This window comes from Leguminivora glycinivorella, chromosome 17, assembly GCF_023078275.1.
Source record: "Leguminivora glycinivorella isolate SPB_JAAS2020 chromosome 17, LegGlyc_1.1, whole genome shotgun sequence".
In the NCBI taxonomy this organism is placed as follows: Eukaryota; Metazoa; Arthropoda; class Insecta; order Lepidoptera; family Tortricidae; genus Leguminivora; species Leguminivora glycinivorella.
The window spans coordinates 3,396,147-3,413,734 of record NC_062987.1 but is presented as its reverse complement, the minus strand read 5'-3'; the positions used below and the strand labels follow the sequence as shown (position 1 = coordinate 3,413,734).

Genomic DNA, 17,588 nt, shown 5'->3' with positions numbered 1-17,588 from the left:
TCAAGTCAGTCAGTCAGTTGAGTCAGTTTAGTAGCCACAGTTGGGTCAGTTGGTCATTGTGCTAAGTGAACAACTGATAAGAATTAATTGCAAGATGAACATGGACACTCAAAATCATTTTATAACACTATTTATGATTTCCAACTCTTTTAATGGGGTGAGTTTTTTTTTTACTATAAAGACAACCTACAGGATATGCAGAAATAACTGAAATACAGGGCGCCCTCGGACTAAGATAAGACATGAATGGAAAGAACCTTAAATATCGTAGATATTATGATATTAATTCATTTTAAAATACAGTACAATCTTCATAATCCGGTGTCCGAAACGTCCAGTAATCCGGCACTAAAATAGACATGAAAGTAATAATTTCAAGTGCAAGTTTACCATCTATGCGTAAATTATAAATAGTTATTTGTTATACAAGGGGGCAAAGTTGTATTTTAACGCCGAGTGTGAAATTGAAAAACGAGCAAGTGAAAGGATTCTATAGTTGAACCACGAGCGAAGCGAGTGGTTCGAGAATAGAATCCTGAACTTGCGAGTTTTTTAAAACACGAGAAGTAAAATACATTTGCACCCGAGTGTAACACAAAACTTTTCCCCTCACTATAGCGAGGAAACTACAACGCAAATAATGCGTTTATCACTGCTTCCAGTAGTTCCACAGGTGGTAAATCATCTTTATTACTAGATTCACCTACTTTTATCAGTTTTAAAGAAGTTAATTTGACTTTATTCAAGGTCAAATTACTTTACCCACTAGTGGAGAAAATGCGTTTTTACCCGCTGGTATTAAAGGACAAAACACGTGTTTCCGAGCTAGTGAGGGGAAAAATATATGAAGAATGGCTGTCATTGTCAAAGCTCCATGAGCCGTGGCAAAATGCCGGGATAACGCAAAGAGGATGATGATGATGATGGAGAATGGCTCTAATTTCCAGTAATCCGAATTCTCCACTAATCCGACACCTCCTTGTCAGCAACAGTGCCGGCCGGATTAACGAGATTGTACTGTAGGTACTATGTTCCTCAAGAAGTATTATTATTTTTTGGTGGTGCTGAGTGCTGACTATATTTTTAACGTTTAAGTAAGTTCGATTCCCATACGAGGCAAACATTTTTTAGAATATCTTTGAATTTTTAAAAATACATACAATCACGCATGTATCCCATAAAGGGGTAGGCAGAAACATGAAACTACTAAAGCTTCAGTGCCACTCTTGGCAAATAAGGGGTTGAAAGAAAACGAAACTGTGACATCTGTGTGTGTGTGATTTTTAAAAATAAACTACTTAAAGTCTTTTTTAGGGTTCCGTACCTCAAAGAGGAAAAACGGAACCCTTATAGGATCACTCGCGTGTCTGTCTGTCCCTCTGTCACAGCCGATTTCTCCGAAACTACTGGACCGATTTACTTGAAATTTGGCACACGTATGTAAATCTGTGGCCCAAAGACGGACATGCAATATAATCAAATGAAATTAAACGAAATTTAATCATAAGGGACACTTTTGGGGGGTAAAATTGAAAATTAAAAATCAAAGTTATTAGAACTATATTGTGATACATATCAAATGAAAGAGCATTTTATAAGCATTTCAAATATATTTTTTTTATAGTTTTTATTTTGGTAATTTAGAAGTTATTTAAGAAAAATTACCATTCCCCCCCCTTATCTCCGAAACTACTTAGCGTAAAATTTTCAAAAAAATACACGAGATAGCCCTCTACCTGTAGATTACAGGAAAACCTATTAGAAATCTACAGTCAAGCGTAAGTCGGACTTAAGAGAAAAAAACTCAAATTGAGATTTTCACTCACTGCCGCTGCAAGTACTTACTAAATGTTTTGAAATTTTGTGAGCGCCATGGACAGGTAGAAAGAAATTCATTTCTGTTTAGAAATTGTTAAAAATTTTAATCATTTGCCAAAATGACTTAAGTTCCTACTAAAAAAGAGGCGCTTAAGACTGTTTAGAACTGCACTGACCATAATATTGCCCACATAGGTCCAAAAAATGGTGTATATATACGAAAACAAAAAAATTGTGCCACCGACAACCAAAATCTGAAGTCTATTTGCTCTATCTCTTATAGTTTCCAAAATATACGCAAAATCTTTAAAGTACAAATCTAGTGTACGTTGCTATCACATGTCGTCAGGCGCTCATGACCTTTTTGTATGGAAATGTCGAAATCCGACTCGCACTTTACCGATTTTCATAGAAAGTTGTGTTTTATTATAGTTTTGAAGGAGGTTTCTTGTTTTTAACCACCAACGCAAAAACGACGGAGTGTTATAATAATAATAGGTTCGACGCTTGACATGTCTATCTGGCATTATGATGGCTATGGCTCCCGAACGAATCAATCGATTTTGATTTAGTTTTTAATGTTTAAGGTGAATTCGTCGAGATTTTTTTTTGTACCACGTAGGTGGCAAACATGCATACGGTCCGCCTGATGGAAAGCGGTCACTGTTACATATGGACGCCTGCCACTCAAGGAGTGGCACATGTGCGTTGCCGAGTCGACTCATTAGAAACTTGTACAAACCTGTACTTAGAAGGGGCCTGGGTGCCGACGACTCAAAGGACCGAAGGAAGGAGGAGGAAGGAAGGAGGAAGGATCTATTGTCCTAATTACTTCCGTAGGTCCTCCAGTTGCGATACAGGCTGCCAACATTTTAATTACACTTTGTGCATTTTAATCTTTCGGGTCGCATGACCACGCCGTTGATAGTTCATAATTAATGGGAAAATACTTGAACAGGCATCCACGACTACTTTCCTAGGTTTAAAGATTGATCAGGGCTTAAACTGGGACCAGCAAGTAGATAAACCGTGTGGTAGTCGGGGCAGTGCGTGATTTGCCTTAGGTCGAGTTGCAAAGTCTGTGGCTCCAGAAGTAGCCCGGACATGCTATTTCGCCACTGTCCATTCATTAATACAGTACGTTGCGGAGGTCTGGTCTGGGGATGTTGTCCTGAATGGGAGAGGATCTTTCGCTTTCAGAAACGAGCTGTCAGGATCGTTGCTCAGGTACCTGTAGACAGTAGACACTCCGGCCAAAGAACTCTTTAAAAAATAAGAATCCTTAAGCTAGGAACACACTACGCGGACGTCCGTCGTAAATCGACCGCGGACGGGGATCTGGACAATGAATATAGACTTAACCGTGCAAACTATCGGTCGACGGACGTGGACGTGGCCTTGAGCGCATGGACGTCCGTTCGAAATCTGGCTCGCTGGATGTTTTGTTACGTGCACACTGTTCGGTCGCGGTCGCGGTCGATTTACGACGGACGTCCGCGTAGTATGTTCCTAGCTTTACACTCATTACACTGCCTGCAATAGTTATCATGCAGGTAGCCATTTATGTAAGAGAGAACTTGGCAGCATACAAAACCAGGGGCGGCTCACTCCGCGATTCTATCGCCGCGCTACAAGTACATGTCAGCGGCCGCGAGTTCGCGGCCCATTCATTGGCGACGACCTTCGCGCGGCGCAATAATAGTTATTTGTATAATAGTTATTTGAAGAATCATGAACTTGCGAGTTATTTATAGAATCCTGAACTTGCGAGTTTTTTAACACACGAGAAGTAAAATACATTTGCACCCGAGTGTAACACAAAACTTTTCCCCTCACTGTAGCGAGGAAACTACAACGCAAGAAATGCGATTATCACTGCTTCCAGTAGTTCCACAGGTGGTAAATGATCTTTATTACTAGATTCACCTACTTTTATCAATTTTAAAGCAGTTCATTTGAATTTATTCAAGGTCAAATTACTTTACCCACTCACTAGTGGGTAAAGTAATTTGACCTTGGTATCTGACTCTGGTATTGAAGGACAAAACACGTGTTTCCGAGCTAGTGAGGGGAAAAATTCAATGTTGGCTGCTCGCGTGTGGTCCGTTTGTTAATGTAGGTAAGAATTTAGAATGGCGTCATTTTGTGAACATCAAAGGAGCCTTCCGTACTTGTACTATTATACATAATATATTCTGTGACAAAACTAATAACATGTGTTCCAAGTACAACATTCGAAATGCCGGAAAGTTAGTAGGTATCGACCGTAAATTGGCGAAATCCAATTTACGGTCAAATTAACACATGTGATGGACCCTGCCGTCTATAATAAATTGCCGCAATATGTGGTTGAAGCGCCTAGTGTGTCGAACTTTAAGTACCTATCGCTTAAAAAATTGGCTGGTCGAGCACCCGTTCTACACTAATGACAATTTTTTTATTACCTAATTAGAAAAATATTTTTGTGCATTTTTTATGTGAATATTGCCTAACTTTTTGTAATTTCAATCTTCTGTCTATTTATTCTCTAAGTATTATTGCTGTATAAATATTATTTTTTTAAATCAAATCTTGACGTGTAAAATGGCGTTACAAATATGAATAAATGAATATGAGTATAAGTAGTATGATTATTTTAACCATTGAAAGTTTGTACGGAACCCTCGGTGGGCGAGTCCAACTCGCACTTGGCCGGTTTTTTTCCCAAAATATCCTGTCTATGATATTTAAGGTACTTTCCCTTCATGTCTCAGAATCTTGAGAGGCCCTGTATATGTAGGTACACTAAGTACAATATAGCTATGGCTTCTAAACAATCTAATTTTATTCAAAAGTTGATGTTCCGACTAATAACCACTTTTCGTTTTTCGTCCATAACTTAACTCCATTCTTTTTCAGTTCGGCTTCGGCCTATTCCTATTTGCCTTTGGCGTAGGGAGCGGAGTCGTCGTGGGTATGGTCCAAGGCTATGCAATATGCATAGCCATAGGTGCCGCAATAATGGCCCTGTCGGTGGTCGGTTGCGTCGGGGCTATTACACAGGATCAGAAAAAGTTGAACTCTGTGAGTATTTTATTCTAATTTCGTTGCATGGGCAGCGGAGGCAGATCTACGTGAACTCGGTGTCGGCGAAAGCTGATGTGATATCCTTCTGGAGTACTCTGGACCCTGGACCGAGGAAAGTGGCGTGCTCTTGTGTTGGAGACCTCATTTCGGGTCATCGTGTCTACAAAGTACCTAAGTAATATAAGTATTCTTATTAACTCAGTTTTAAACTGCTCGTTCTTTGAATATACACCCCCTTAAGCAGGTACACATACAATGCACTTATCAAAACGGTGACCAGACTATCATAGCATCCGTTGGCGGTAGTGGTATTTGAAGATAAATGGTGATGATGATGATGTGATGCGGCTATTTTGATTAGGTACAATCAATAAAATAAAAATTAACAATGACTTTGTTGCTGACGAAATGTTCATATTACGTATACAGTGTATATCTCCAGATATAATATAAAGGTATGCACAGTGCGACCGCATATATGTAGTGTAGTTCACCGAAATTTCTTAAGAGATTGTGCCCTTATCTGTTGACAGTACGCATGGGGGATAGCAATGCTGACGGCGGCTGCAATAGTCCATCTGCTGGTGTTGGCACCCAACGGGCGTGCCGTCGATATCCTTCTGAGAGCATACTTTGTAACCATGGTCTTCATTATCAGCGTATCGGTGAGAAATCTATGACTTCACTGATGAAATTCTTTACTCGGATGTATATCTAGATTCCTAAAGTTTTTTTCTTCTATTTTTGTTTCGCCTAAAACTCTTTGCAGTTGGCCTAATGATGATATGGCCTAATTTTGGTTGCCCTATTCAGTTTTGGATGAAATCTTTATGTCCTAAAATTTTGTGAACTAATATTAATTGGCATACTCATTAGTTATACTAATTCAGTTTTTCATAATAATTCATTGTCATAATCCTTTACCCACCTAATGCATTGCATGGCCTAATAATTATTACTCCTATAGCGATTTAAACTAATATTAAGTGGCCTAATAGTTTTGCTCCTTCTATAATTTTGTAGAGGTATTAGATGTCCTAAAGTCGATTTAGAGTCGATTTTGTGGTTGTCGCAGTTCTAAACTAACCTAACCCACTTTTCTTACAACAAGTCGTTTCTTGAATGGTCACAGTTCTAACCTGACCTAGCCTGTATTGGTCGAAGCTATTGGTGCATGTTCTATTCGGTAGGGATGTAGTAGAGTTTAATAAATGAAACACATGTTGACTCTCCAAGGCATCAATATGTAATGTCGATTAGAATACAGATAGAATAAGCTGATCATTATGAGTAATACAGTTTCCATATATAAAGCATCTAGCCTACTTAATCTAATTAGGTATGCTTACACATCACACCTTCCCCCCTATTTTTTTTTTTTTTTTTAGAAAAGAAAAAAAAATATTACACAAAAAAAATCATGTTTAACAAACTTTCAAATTAACCTACAATAAAAATACAGGTCAATCACTTTTATGTGTTATTGTATAATACGACACGCTCATAATTATGGTGAGGTGATTACTCTCTTAGGTTACGATAACAATAATATAATGAAATGTGACGCACACCTGGTGCACCGATGAGTCAATGATTATGACTAACTTATTACTAGCATAACTCGTTACATAAAATAAGGAATAGTTCTATTTTTATGGATTACATTTTGTTTATTTCCTATAGAAACTTTTACATTAACATCCATGTCTTCAATAACAGAGTATGGACCTAAATACACTGGGTCCATTTTTTCACGTCCTTCTTTTTTCACTAATAATAAATCGCCTATTTTATACTTAATTGGATTACATGTTTTATCATATCTTTCTTTTCTTAACTGCTTTGACATAATTAAATTATTTCTGGCGTCTTCCTGAGCCTTTTGCAATCTATACCTTAAAGCTATCGGATAATCATCGAAGTTATACACAGGATCTATATTATTATTAGTTATATTAGTTGGTAAATTACAAAGTTTTCCGAATACTAATTCGAAGGGAGTATACTTAGTTTCAGAATGCATAGTCGTGTTATAACTGAAGCACCAGAATTGAAGCCAGTTGCTCCATTCGTGAGCCTGGTTATCCGTCTGGATTCTGAGGAAAGCTCCCAGGGCCTTATGAGAGTTCTCCAAAGAACCGAGACTCTCATGGTGATATGCCGTGGATTGTATCTGATTTATTTTTAACAATTTACACGTATTTCGCATAGTTGAAGAAATAAATTCAGAACCTCGGTCTGTTGCTATCTCGCGCGGGATGCCGTAATGTAAAATAAAACCTTCAACGAATGCTCGCGCGACCGTTTCGGTCTCTTTATTGGGTAATGGGTAAGCCCATACGTACTTAGTGAGCTCGCACTGTATCGTCAATATGTAACTATACCCGTTGTTATCTTTAGTTAAAGGGCCAACTAGATCTAGATACACTTTTTCACATGCCGATGTGGCTGTGGTAGTAATAGACATCGGTTCTTTTATGTGTTTATGGAATTTTTGCTTTTGGCATTTATCGCATTTTTTTACAAAAGCTTTTATGTCATTTTCCATGCTTGGCCAGTAGTAGTGACGTTTTATATTATTCGTCATCCTACGCATACCCGCGTGTCCGCTAGTGGGTAAGATATGAAAATCATTCATGATGACTCGCCTGTCATCTTTATTCTTTACTTCTTTTGCACCCTTTATAATACATAGTCGTGGCCCGGACCACTTACTTATATTTTTTATATGTTGAGCTAGCTCTTTGATAATCTTTTCATTGTCTTTGTTTTTAATAACGCATATTTCGTTAATGTTTATAATATTGCAGAAAGCTTCCAATTCCCTCATGAAGAAAGCTCGTTTCATACATGATAGGGATACTGGTGCAACGCTAATAAGTGACAATGAGGGTGTATATACAAACGTATTGTTTCTGCTATAAATACAATCATTCATTTTCGCACACTTGCGATACTCTTCTGAATTAAAACTTAATTGTGTTGAATTGTTAGGTTTTTTTAGAATTTCGGCCACGTTTGGGTGATCAATCCAACCGTTTTGGAAATCCGTAGTGCCGGCATTTTTTTGCCTTTCTTTCTCTTCCATTCGCTTCTTTTGCCCACGTGTTGTTACGAACATAACTCTTTCACTCATGTCTTTCAGCTGTTCACTAGTTATCTCAACCCTTGATAATGCGTCTGCAGCCACATTATCTTTACCTTTCAAATACTCTACCACAAAATCGTACTCCTGTAAATACAATTTGAACTTGGTTAGGCGGCTGGAGGGATCCTTCATGTTAAATAAATAGACTAACGGCCTATGATCCGTAATTACTCTGAAACGTCGTCCAAATAAATAAGGTCTGAAATATTTTATTCCCCACAAAATAGCTAAAAGCTCTTTCTCAATGGTGGGATAATTTTTCTCCGCTTTGTTCAGGGGTCTACTGGCGTAAGCAACAGGTAAACCATCTCCGTTTGATAAAACGCAGCCTATCGCTATCCCTGACGCATCGGTGTGTATTCTAAACTCGTTATCTTCTGAAAAGTTAGGATATTGTAGCAATGGTGGGTTACTCATTGCTGTTTTTAGGGTATTAAATGCATCTGAACATTCATTAGTCCATACAAAGTCTACGTTTTTTTTAAATAAATTATTTATTGGCTGAGCTATTTCGGCAAACTTCGGAATAAATTTTCTGTAATAGTTCGCAAACGCTACGAACCTTCTAGCTTCATCTTCATTTTTTGGAGTTGGATAATTTTTAATCGCTAAAATTTTGCTTGGATCTGGTTTGATTCCATCTGACGTAACTAAATGGCCTAAATATAAAATTTCCTTTTTTAGAAACGTACATTTTAGTGGGTTAAGTTTAAAGTTGACTTTCCTCAGCCTCGAAAATACGTCTATTAAATTTTTGCTATGCTCCTGAAGATTTCGTCCCATGACGATAATATCGTCAAGGTAAACGATACATTGTAAGTAATTCAAACCCGTCATTGCAACTGTCATCGCTCTGCTAAACGCACTAGCACTCGTTTTTAGACCCATTGGGAGGCGCTTCATTTGGTAGTGCTTATCAGCCAAAAATGCCGTGTATTGCCTACTCTTAGGGTCGAGTTTTACTTGATAGTATCCTTGATTAAGGTCCAAGGTGCTGAAATAAATTGCACCAGACAGTGAATCTAATATCTCGGTAATATTCGGTAATGGAAATTTGTCATTCTCTATACGCTCGTTAACTTTTCTGTAGTCAATTACGACCCTCCATTTCTTTTCCCCGCTGGAATCTGCTTTTTTAGGTACTATTAACAAAGGACTAGCCCATTCCGAATAGGACTCTTCGATTATGTCATCTCGTAACATTTGATCGATTTGTTTTTTAATTTCCGCTTTTTGAGAGTGAGGCAATCTGTATGGCTTACTGTAAACTGGAGATTCATTAGGCTTTAAATGGATTTTTTGTTCGTAAAGGTTCATGGTATTCAGCTTATCACCTGGTAGGTGAAAAATATCGGCAAACTTAGCGCAAATACTTGAGATGCTGGCGTTTTCTTCCGAATTTAAATAATTCAATTTTAACAAAGAAAGCAACAGTTTCACTCTTTCGGCGTTATTTGGACATTCATCAAAATTAAGAACGTCAAATTCCTCCAGTCGCCTAATTTCGGGAGTAACACACTTAATCCTCACAACCTGCTCTCGCGTGTTCAATAGTTTAACAGTCAAATTACCATCCGTACTTCTAGACAAAGAATTTGCTATGAAAATACCCTCGCATACTTCGCTGGCATAAACAACAAAATCTCCCGCGACATTAATGGGAACTTTTACAAAAATTTCACTTCGCGAAGGTAACTCAATGAATGATTGTTCGTTACTGCTATGTGTAGAGTAAACGCGTACCGGTATAAAGGATGTGCGGTTACCGTTTTTCAATTTCAAAACGTCCGTTTCAAAATCTATATTGCCTCTATATTTTTTTAAGAAATCCTGACCCAGGATCCCGTCCGCGTCAACCGGTAAATTTTCAAAAACATGAAATTTGTGACTAAATGATTCATTTGTCTCATAAAATAAATCGAGATAGCTGTAACCAACAGATGTAATTACACCGCCTAGCCCATTTACGTTTGTTGTGTGTGGGTGAATCATCGGAGCTGTTGGTCTTATCGAACCATATTTGACTGCACTCAATGACGCTCCGGTGTCCAATAGCCATGTCAACGACTTTCCATTTACGTGAAGCTGAACTGAATTCACGTTACCGAAGGCCATAATATAAGGTAAGGTGTTAGTTACGAAAAAACTGAAGATCAGACGATCTGGCTGGTGACTCGTTCGTGTCATTGCACTCACGAGCCGTGTTTACGTACTGCTTATTATGGGGCTTACGGGGTCCGAAACCGTTACCATTATGCCCGTAGCTCTTACGATATCCATGGCCGCGTAAACCACCCCTGAAAGCGCCACCGCCCCTGCCTCTGGGCAAGTAGGAAGCGCGTCCTTCGGTTTTCCTGTACTCGTACTGCGGGTGTCTCGCTGCACCTACCCTACTGTTGAAATATACATTTCCACGACCCGAAGCTATTTGGGCTCTTGCACCCCTACCGCGCACCGCGAACACCTGCTCTGAGGGTGTTGGTGTCATCGCAATCTCTTCATCCTTAGCACCCTGTATTGCGTCTTTAAGAGACGTGTAATTGCGAGCCGATATTACCGTACTTAACCGGTCATTTCGCAAACCACTGGTAAACCTGTGAATAGCCTGCCTTTCATTAAGGGGTTTTAGAACACTGTAAGCACTCGAATCACCATTGGCTTGTGAAATTGTCAGCTTGACAAAAATATCCTCTAAATCTCTACCGAACTGCTCTATACTCTTTCCCGCCTGCCTAGCCGTCTGCAACTGTTTCTGCAAAGCGGTATCCGACCTCCGAGTTAGCAGATGAAGTTTCATATCTGCAATTAAACTCGCTACTGTGGTATAGGTACCTGTTAACCGCAGTTTTGCATTGTAAGACAAACGTGTTGCTTCGACTATCATTGTCCCATACAACTCTATGGCGTCGATTAATTGCAAAGAAACCTTTTCAGTATCATCCATGACGGGCAAAAGAGAGACTGCCGTCTTCAAGTCGAAATTCGATTTGGAACCCATGTTTGAATTAATTAATTGTTGCGATTCCCCGAACAGTTGCAATATTTTAGCATATGCTCTTTCGACTTCCGCAATATACTGTTGTACCTTATTGTCGAGGGGCACTTCCCCCTTTTCTACCTTTGAAATATAAATCTCTAAATAGGCATTATACTCGTTATAAACCGACTTTGCTTCCGAAAATTTTTCCTGCCCTAACTTCTCGCTTCTTCTAACTGGCCCAAGCTTAAGCAAATATTCCTTAAAATAATTAATGCGCTTATAAAATTCTAAAACATCTGGCATAACTATAACGAGCCTTAAGCTAATATAACGCCACACGATAAGGTCTACAGTCCATAGGAAAATAATTCACTACACTTACATGATTTCCCGGCAGGCCGATGAAAGTCTTTGTCACTTCACTACACTTACATGATTTTTCCGGTAGTCCGATGAAAGTCTTTGTCACTTAGTTCGTGGTTGGACACTCACACTGCTTTGCCGATCCGCAGCGCTCCAGGAATCCCCACGACAGCCGCTGCCCGCCACCTTAGACGGACGCACGCCTGCGCATCACCATAGCAGCCGCCTGGCGCTCGATCTTCTGCGTCAGACACTTGTGGATCCTTTTCCAGACGAGATAGACGAAGATAACGGTGATCATCACTCCCATAGCCATCGTTATGTATGATTGCCCATCCGCGTGGCTGATGTCCTGACTCGTCCTGGCGCTATTGCCCTGACCGGCCTGAGCTATGATGACCTCTTCCTTCTCCACTCTAGACACAGTTTTCCCCATCTTGAAAATAGCAAACCGACGAAATGCTGCAGAGAAGCCTTAGTGGTCGTAGTTCCTCAACACGCTGACACGCTTTGGCAAGGTCGCCATGTATTGGTCGAAGCTATTGGTGCATGTTCTATTCGGTAGGGATGTAGTAGAGTTTAATAAATGAAACACATGTTGACTCTCCAAGGCATCAATATGTAATGTCGATTAGAATACAGATAGAATAAGCTGATCATTATGAGTAATACAGTTTCCATATATAAAGCATCTAGCCTACTTAATCTAATTAGGTATGCTTACACATCACAAGCCCACTTTTCTGAAAAGTCGTTTCTTTAATGGTTACAGTTCTAACCTAACCTAACCCAATTTTGTGCCAATAAGTCGATTTTGTGGTTACTGCAGTTCTAACCTAACCTAACCCACTTTTCTGACAAGTCATTTCTTTAAGGGTCACAGTTCTAACCTAACCCAATTTTGTTGCAACAAGTCGTTTCTTTAATGGTCACAGTTCTAACCTAACCTAACCCAATTTTGCGCCAACAAGTCGATTTTGTGGTTGTCGCAGTTCTAACCTAACCTAAACCACTTTTCTTGCAACAAGTTGTTTCTTTAATGGTCACAGTTCTAACCTAACCTAAACCACTTTTGTGGCAACAAACACACAACAACAACAAGTATTTAGTAAACTGGTTATTTTCGGGCAGGCAACAAATCAAATTCAACTAATATAGATTACTGAGTTGTTATGCCACAAATTATTAAGCATGACATGTATTAGAACAATTAATAAGTGGCCAATCATTATTATGCGCATTATTTATTAGGCTAATACATATGAGGCGAAAAGAATTATGGAATAATAGTATAGATCAAAAGTTTTTATGATCATAAATTTTATTGCAAATAAAATAAGGCCTTTTAAGTAATATAGTAATAATAAATAGGACAAATAAAGATTAGGCCATCCATTACACTATGCCAAGTATGATGATATGCTAATTGATTATTAGGTTACATGCCCATTAGGCCAAAACGGTTAGACCAAGTGATAATAGACCAAACGTTCTTAGGAATGTAGAGGGACACCCTCTTTACTCATTTGTCAATCCATAGATAGAAATCTGTTCGGAAAGTCAAGAGTTGTGAAATGTATGGGGTCCAATACATTCCACGACTCTTGACTTTCCGAACAGACTCTACTGGTGAAACAAACTGCTATACGAAATTCCAAAAGTCAGCGACATTGCTGACATTTTTCAAAATATTTATTTACATGAACATTTACATCCATCCATACTATCCATACTATCCATATCCATATCCATACTAATATTATAAATGCGAAAGTAACTCTGTCTGTCTGTCTGTCTGTCTGTCTGTCTGTTACGCTTTCCCGCTTAAACCACGCAACCGATTTTGATGAAATTTGGAACAGACAATCTTTAGACCCTGAGACAGAACATAGGCTACTTTTTATTTCGAAAAAAAAGGGATGAAGGGGTTGAAAAAGAGGTTGAAAGTTTGTATGGGATTTCTTAATTTTAAATGATAAAACCATGAAACTTTATATTTTAGCACTTGATAAGAAATCATTAAACATATATTTAAAGTCACATACAGGTCGAACGCGATTAATTAACATTATTTTTACCTTTAAAATAAACATGGTGGGAAATAAACATTAACTAAAAGCGGGTAGATTATATTTATTTGTCTACCCCGAACATTTATATAAATTAATATCGGGTAGTTTTGTGTTGTTTACATCTCCGGTGACATTTTGCTGGGACGTCAGTCTTCCGCGACCACGGCCAGTGCAACCTGGCCGAAACGTTGGGAAAAAAGGTAAAAATAATGTTAATCGCGTTCGACCTGTATGTGACTTTAAATATGTGTACAAAGCGCGAGAACTTAAAGTGTTATATCATTAAACATCTTGATAAGGGATAGGGATAGGGATAGGGATAGGGATAGGGATAGCGATAGGGATAGCGATAGGGAAAGCGATAGGGATAGCGATAGGGATAGCGATAGGGATAGCGATAGGGATAGCGATAGGGATAGGGATAGCGATAGCGATAGCGATACGGATATGGATACGGATACGGATACGGATACGGATACGGATACGGATAATATGGGTATCGTTAGCGGGATACGGATAATCGGTCGGCGGTCTCTTACAATCAATGTGCTCTAAGACGATCGTTGTTTGCTTGCTTGAAGATTACGTTTGCGATAAGTATAAGCAAAATATAAAAAATTGTAAGGGATAATAGAAAAAAGTACTTTTTACCCACCGATCATAGTGTCGAAATACGGGCTATGTGGGATGTTTATAAAGGTTTCCCCAGCGTATATAGAATTACCTACGCTGTGGTCGATGTGTAAAATTTCTACAATCATTGCAAGCAAAAGTATTATGTGCAATCGAAATAATCGCAGATAAATCGGGCCCGTATGCTACCTGATGCACGTAAACAGCCTGTGCGGCGTGCTGCGACACTGTTCCCCGCATATGTTCGCGGACGACCTGTGCGCGCTGCGCTCCGGCACCGACCTTAATGAAACATGTCGGATGGTTCAGGAGGATGTTGATGCCGTAGTCAAGTGGTCACATGATAATGGAATTGTTCTGAACGCTGAAAAGACCAAACTTATGATAATCCATTCTCCCTACCTGGTACCTACTAATGTCACTCCATCCATTTTCACTCACAGTTTTCATTGCTTACATATTAATAATAATAACTTAGTAAATTGCAACTGTCAGCCCATAGAAACAGTTAAAAGTGTTATGTATCTTGGCATGAAAATAGATCAACACTTCTCCTGGACGAGCCATGTAGACTTTATATGTAGTAAGCTTAGGATTCTATTAAGTAAATTCTATCATCTAAGTTTTAAAGTTCCTATCCGAACGCTAAAATGTATATACAATTCTCTAATAGACTCTATTATCAGCTATGGTCTTGACTGCTATGGCCTCACTTTTAAAACTAATATAGATAAGCTAGAAAATTTACAAACCCGTTTTTTAAAATTGCTAGTCAGTAAAAAAGTTAAAAACAGTTGCAATAAAGACTACAAACAATTATTTAAAATATGTAAAATTCTACCCATATCATCCAAACTTAAATATATGTTGGCCTTGAAAAACCATGGCAGACAGGACCATCTTGAACTAGTCAAACATAGCCACAACACCAGGACGATATCTGCGGGCAAATATGTAGTACCCAGAGTGTCAAATTATTATGGCGACAGAACGCTTCAAAAACGAATACCTTATCTCTTGAACTCTTTGCCCGGGGATATAGTACTGGAATCCAAAAAAAGTACTTTTAAAAGGCTCTTAAAAAACATCTCTTGGATACTCTATAATAAGCGATCCTGCCTACTTCAAACTGAGTACATAACATGTTTAGAAGTTATATATATTAATTTGTATATTTAATTATATTTAATAAGAAAACTGTATAAAAGAGACTGAAACGACTCCACAGTCAAACTAATTGTAGTTTTGTGGAGCATTGTATTTAAGTTATGTTTTGTAATTCTGAGTATAATAAATAAATAATAAAAAAAATAAAATAAAAAAAATATACCTACAGAGAAACCTACGGTCCCTACGGATCCAAATGAAAATCTTAATGAATACTTTTATTACGCGGGCGAAGCCGCGGGTAAAAGCTAGTAATTATATAAGAAACTGAGACTAAACTTAAAAGCTAGCTAATCTCTAAAGTAGGCCCGTGAGACATTGTACCAAGGATACCTACAGGCGACATTTCCTCGCTGTATCGCAATGCTGATACGTTGTGCGAAGAAGTCGCCAGCTCTTCGGTCACCAGTTATCTCGACTTCGCGATTTCTGTGAAATTTGGACATTTGAAAGGTGAAGTTGGCAAAGTGCGCGTAGCGAGCCAGTGCGCCTACGCGCCTGCAAATAAATATGTATCTCGAAAACTACCGATTGGATACTTGTAATGACATCTTAGATTATCTTTATGGTTTAGTTGTATCCATAGGTACCTACTAGTATTCAATCGGTAGTTTTCGAGATATTTTGCGGTACTTTGCCACCTTAACCTTATACATCGTAATAGGTATCCATGGATTCGTTGGATAAGTTTGGAGACCCCATCCCTCTCTCAGGTTCAATTATACTAGTATCGTCTATACTTAAAGCACCTTTGAAACAAATCCTTAGTTCAATGACATTAGTTTCCAGTTAAACGATTTGCTTAATACTCCTGAACACATTTTTTTAACCATCAGGGATGTTGTAAAGTCGCCGTCAATAGAATTTGTGAACAATTTAAACAAACCTTGTAGTCAAGATTTCTTTAATTAGCCATTCTAACTCATCAGATACTGGCTTACTTAACTGGCTAAATTCATGTGTCAATTCATCTCACATTATGATCCTCAACCTTTAAAATAATAAGATTGTGCTAAAATATTGATATTTTATATAATGGTTTGTTAACATTGTTGACAAGTTCTATTGACAGCGATTTTACTGTATGTATAATAATATATATATATATATTTTTTATAACACTTGTGTGTAATAAATAAGATATAATATAGGTATCAGAGTTGTACCTACATAGTGTATATATGTACTCGTACATTTCAAAAATTCTATATACCTAATAGAGAAACGGGGGAATCCCTTACCTGCCATTGTATTTCCTGCTTTTCAGATAGTGTCAATGCTGTTGGCGTGGACCATGTCCTATCGCATCGGCCACGCCCGCGCGATGTCTTCATTCATCGAGAAGAATGCTCAGCAGAACTTGCAAGCGTAAACCATCCATCACATCCATGATCCATATCTCCAACACATACCTTTATCTTTATAATACCTATTATAAGTTTTAAGGTGCTCTCCATTTATCTGTAATACATTACACATCTCACACATCAGCCGCAAAAATCATATAATATAGCGACTATTCCCATACTTGCGCAGTAGCATTTAATTGCTTTTTTCTATGACAGTAGGTAGTATTTAAGGTAGAGACAGTTAAAAATATGTATACTTATAGGCTTTTAAAACTACACCGTGTTTTTTTTGTTTTCCGTTAAATTCGACAAGTCGTTATGTTCATTATCAGGAACCACCCTGTATATCACTTTTAGTTAAATTCGCAAAAAAAATCATCATTTTCATACATAACACATAAATTAATTTATTAGTGTGAGAGACCCTTAATAATAATATTCAAGTTAGTGTCAAGTGATTGACGGCACATGTCAAAACAAATAACATTAGGAGTTGGTAAAGGCTGTGACTCCGTGTTCAGCAATTATCTTTATTTTTTTAATAACTCGATAATCGCAACAAAGACCTTTACAGGGCAATCACATTTTTTGCCATACTAAATTAAACATTATCACTGAGACAGAAAGGTGATCGTATCAGACTAGCGAAAACGGTCCACATAAGAGGGCATTGTTCGGGCTGGTGTCCCTCTCGCACGTGTGGCCAGTGTTAGTTCGTTTTCACATTATCCGATCCGATATCGGATGTCGGAAGGATTTCTAAGGCAAAAATCCAAGATGGCGGCTTAAATGTATGGGATATCGGTCCTACATCCGATATCGGATCGGATAATGTGAAAACGCACTTAATAAGGTTACCATAGTAGTAGTATTTTTATCTGTATATTACCTGACTTTATAACTTCTTATATTATTTTAGTGTTATATTCAAACTAGGGTTTCGGTATATTTTAAAGAGTTGGCACATAATTATAATGTTATTATTTTGATGC

At 38.2% G+C, this 17,588-nt stretch overlaps 1 protein-coding gene across 1 annotated transcript; it reads left to right on the top strand.

Moving 5' to 3' along the window:
• Positions 1–16,958, top strand: LOC125235321. Its single transcript, XM_048141859.1, has 4 exons — positions 1–157; positions 4,717–4,881; positions 5,418–5,549; positions 16,515–16,958. Exons 1-4 carry the CDS (start codon positions 95–97, stop codon positions 16,617–16,619), a joined length of 465 nt encoding a protein of 154 aa, XP_047997816.1. The 5' UTR covers positions 1–94; the 3' UTR covers positions 16,620–16,958.
• The last annotated feature ends 630 nt before the right edge of the window (positions 16,959–17,588 follow it).

Coding starts and splice junctions, on each gene's coding strand:
- LOC125235321 (XM_048141859.1), top strand. CDS start 95: ATGAACATGGACACTCAAAATCATTTTATAACACTATTTATGATTTCC. Junction 158..4,716: donor TTTCCAACTCTTTTAATGGG/GTGAGTTTTTTT, acceptor ATTCTTTTTCAG/TTCGGCTTCGGCCTATTCCT. Junction 5,550..16,514: donor TCTTCATTATCAGCGTATCG/GTGAGAAATCTA, acceptor CCTGCTTTTCAG/ATAGTGTCAATGCTGTTGGC.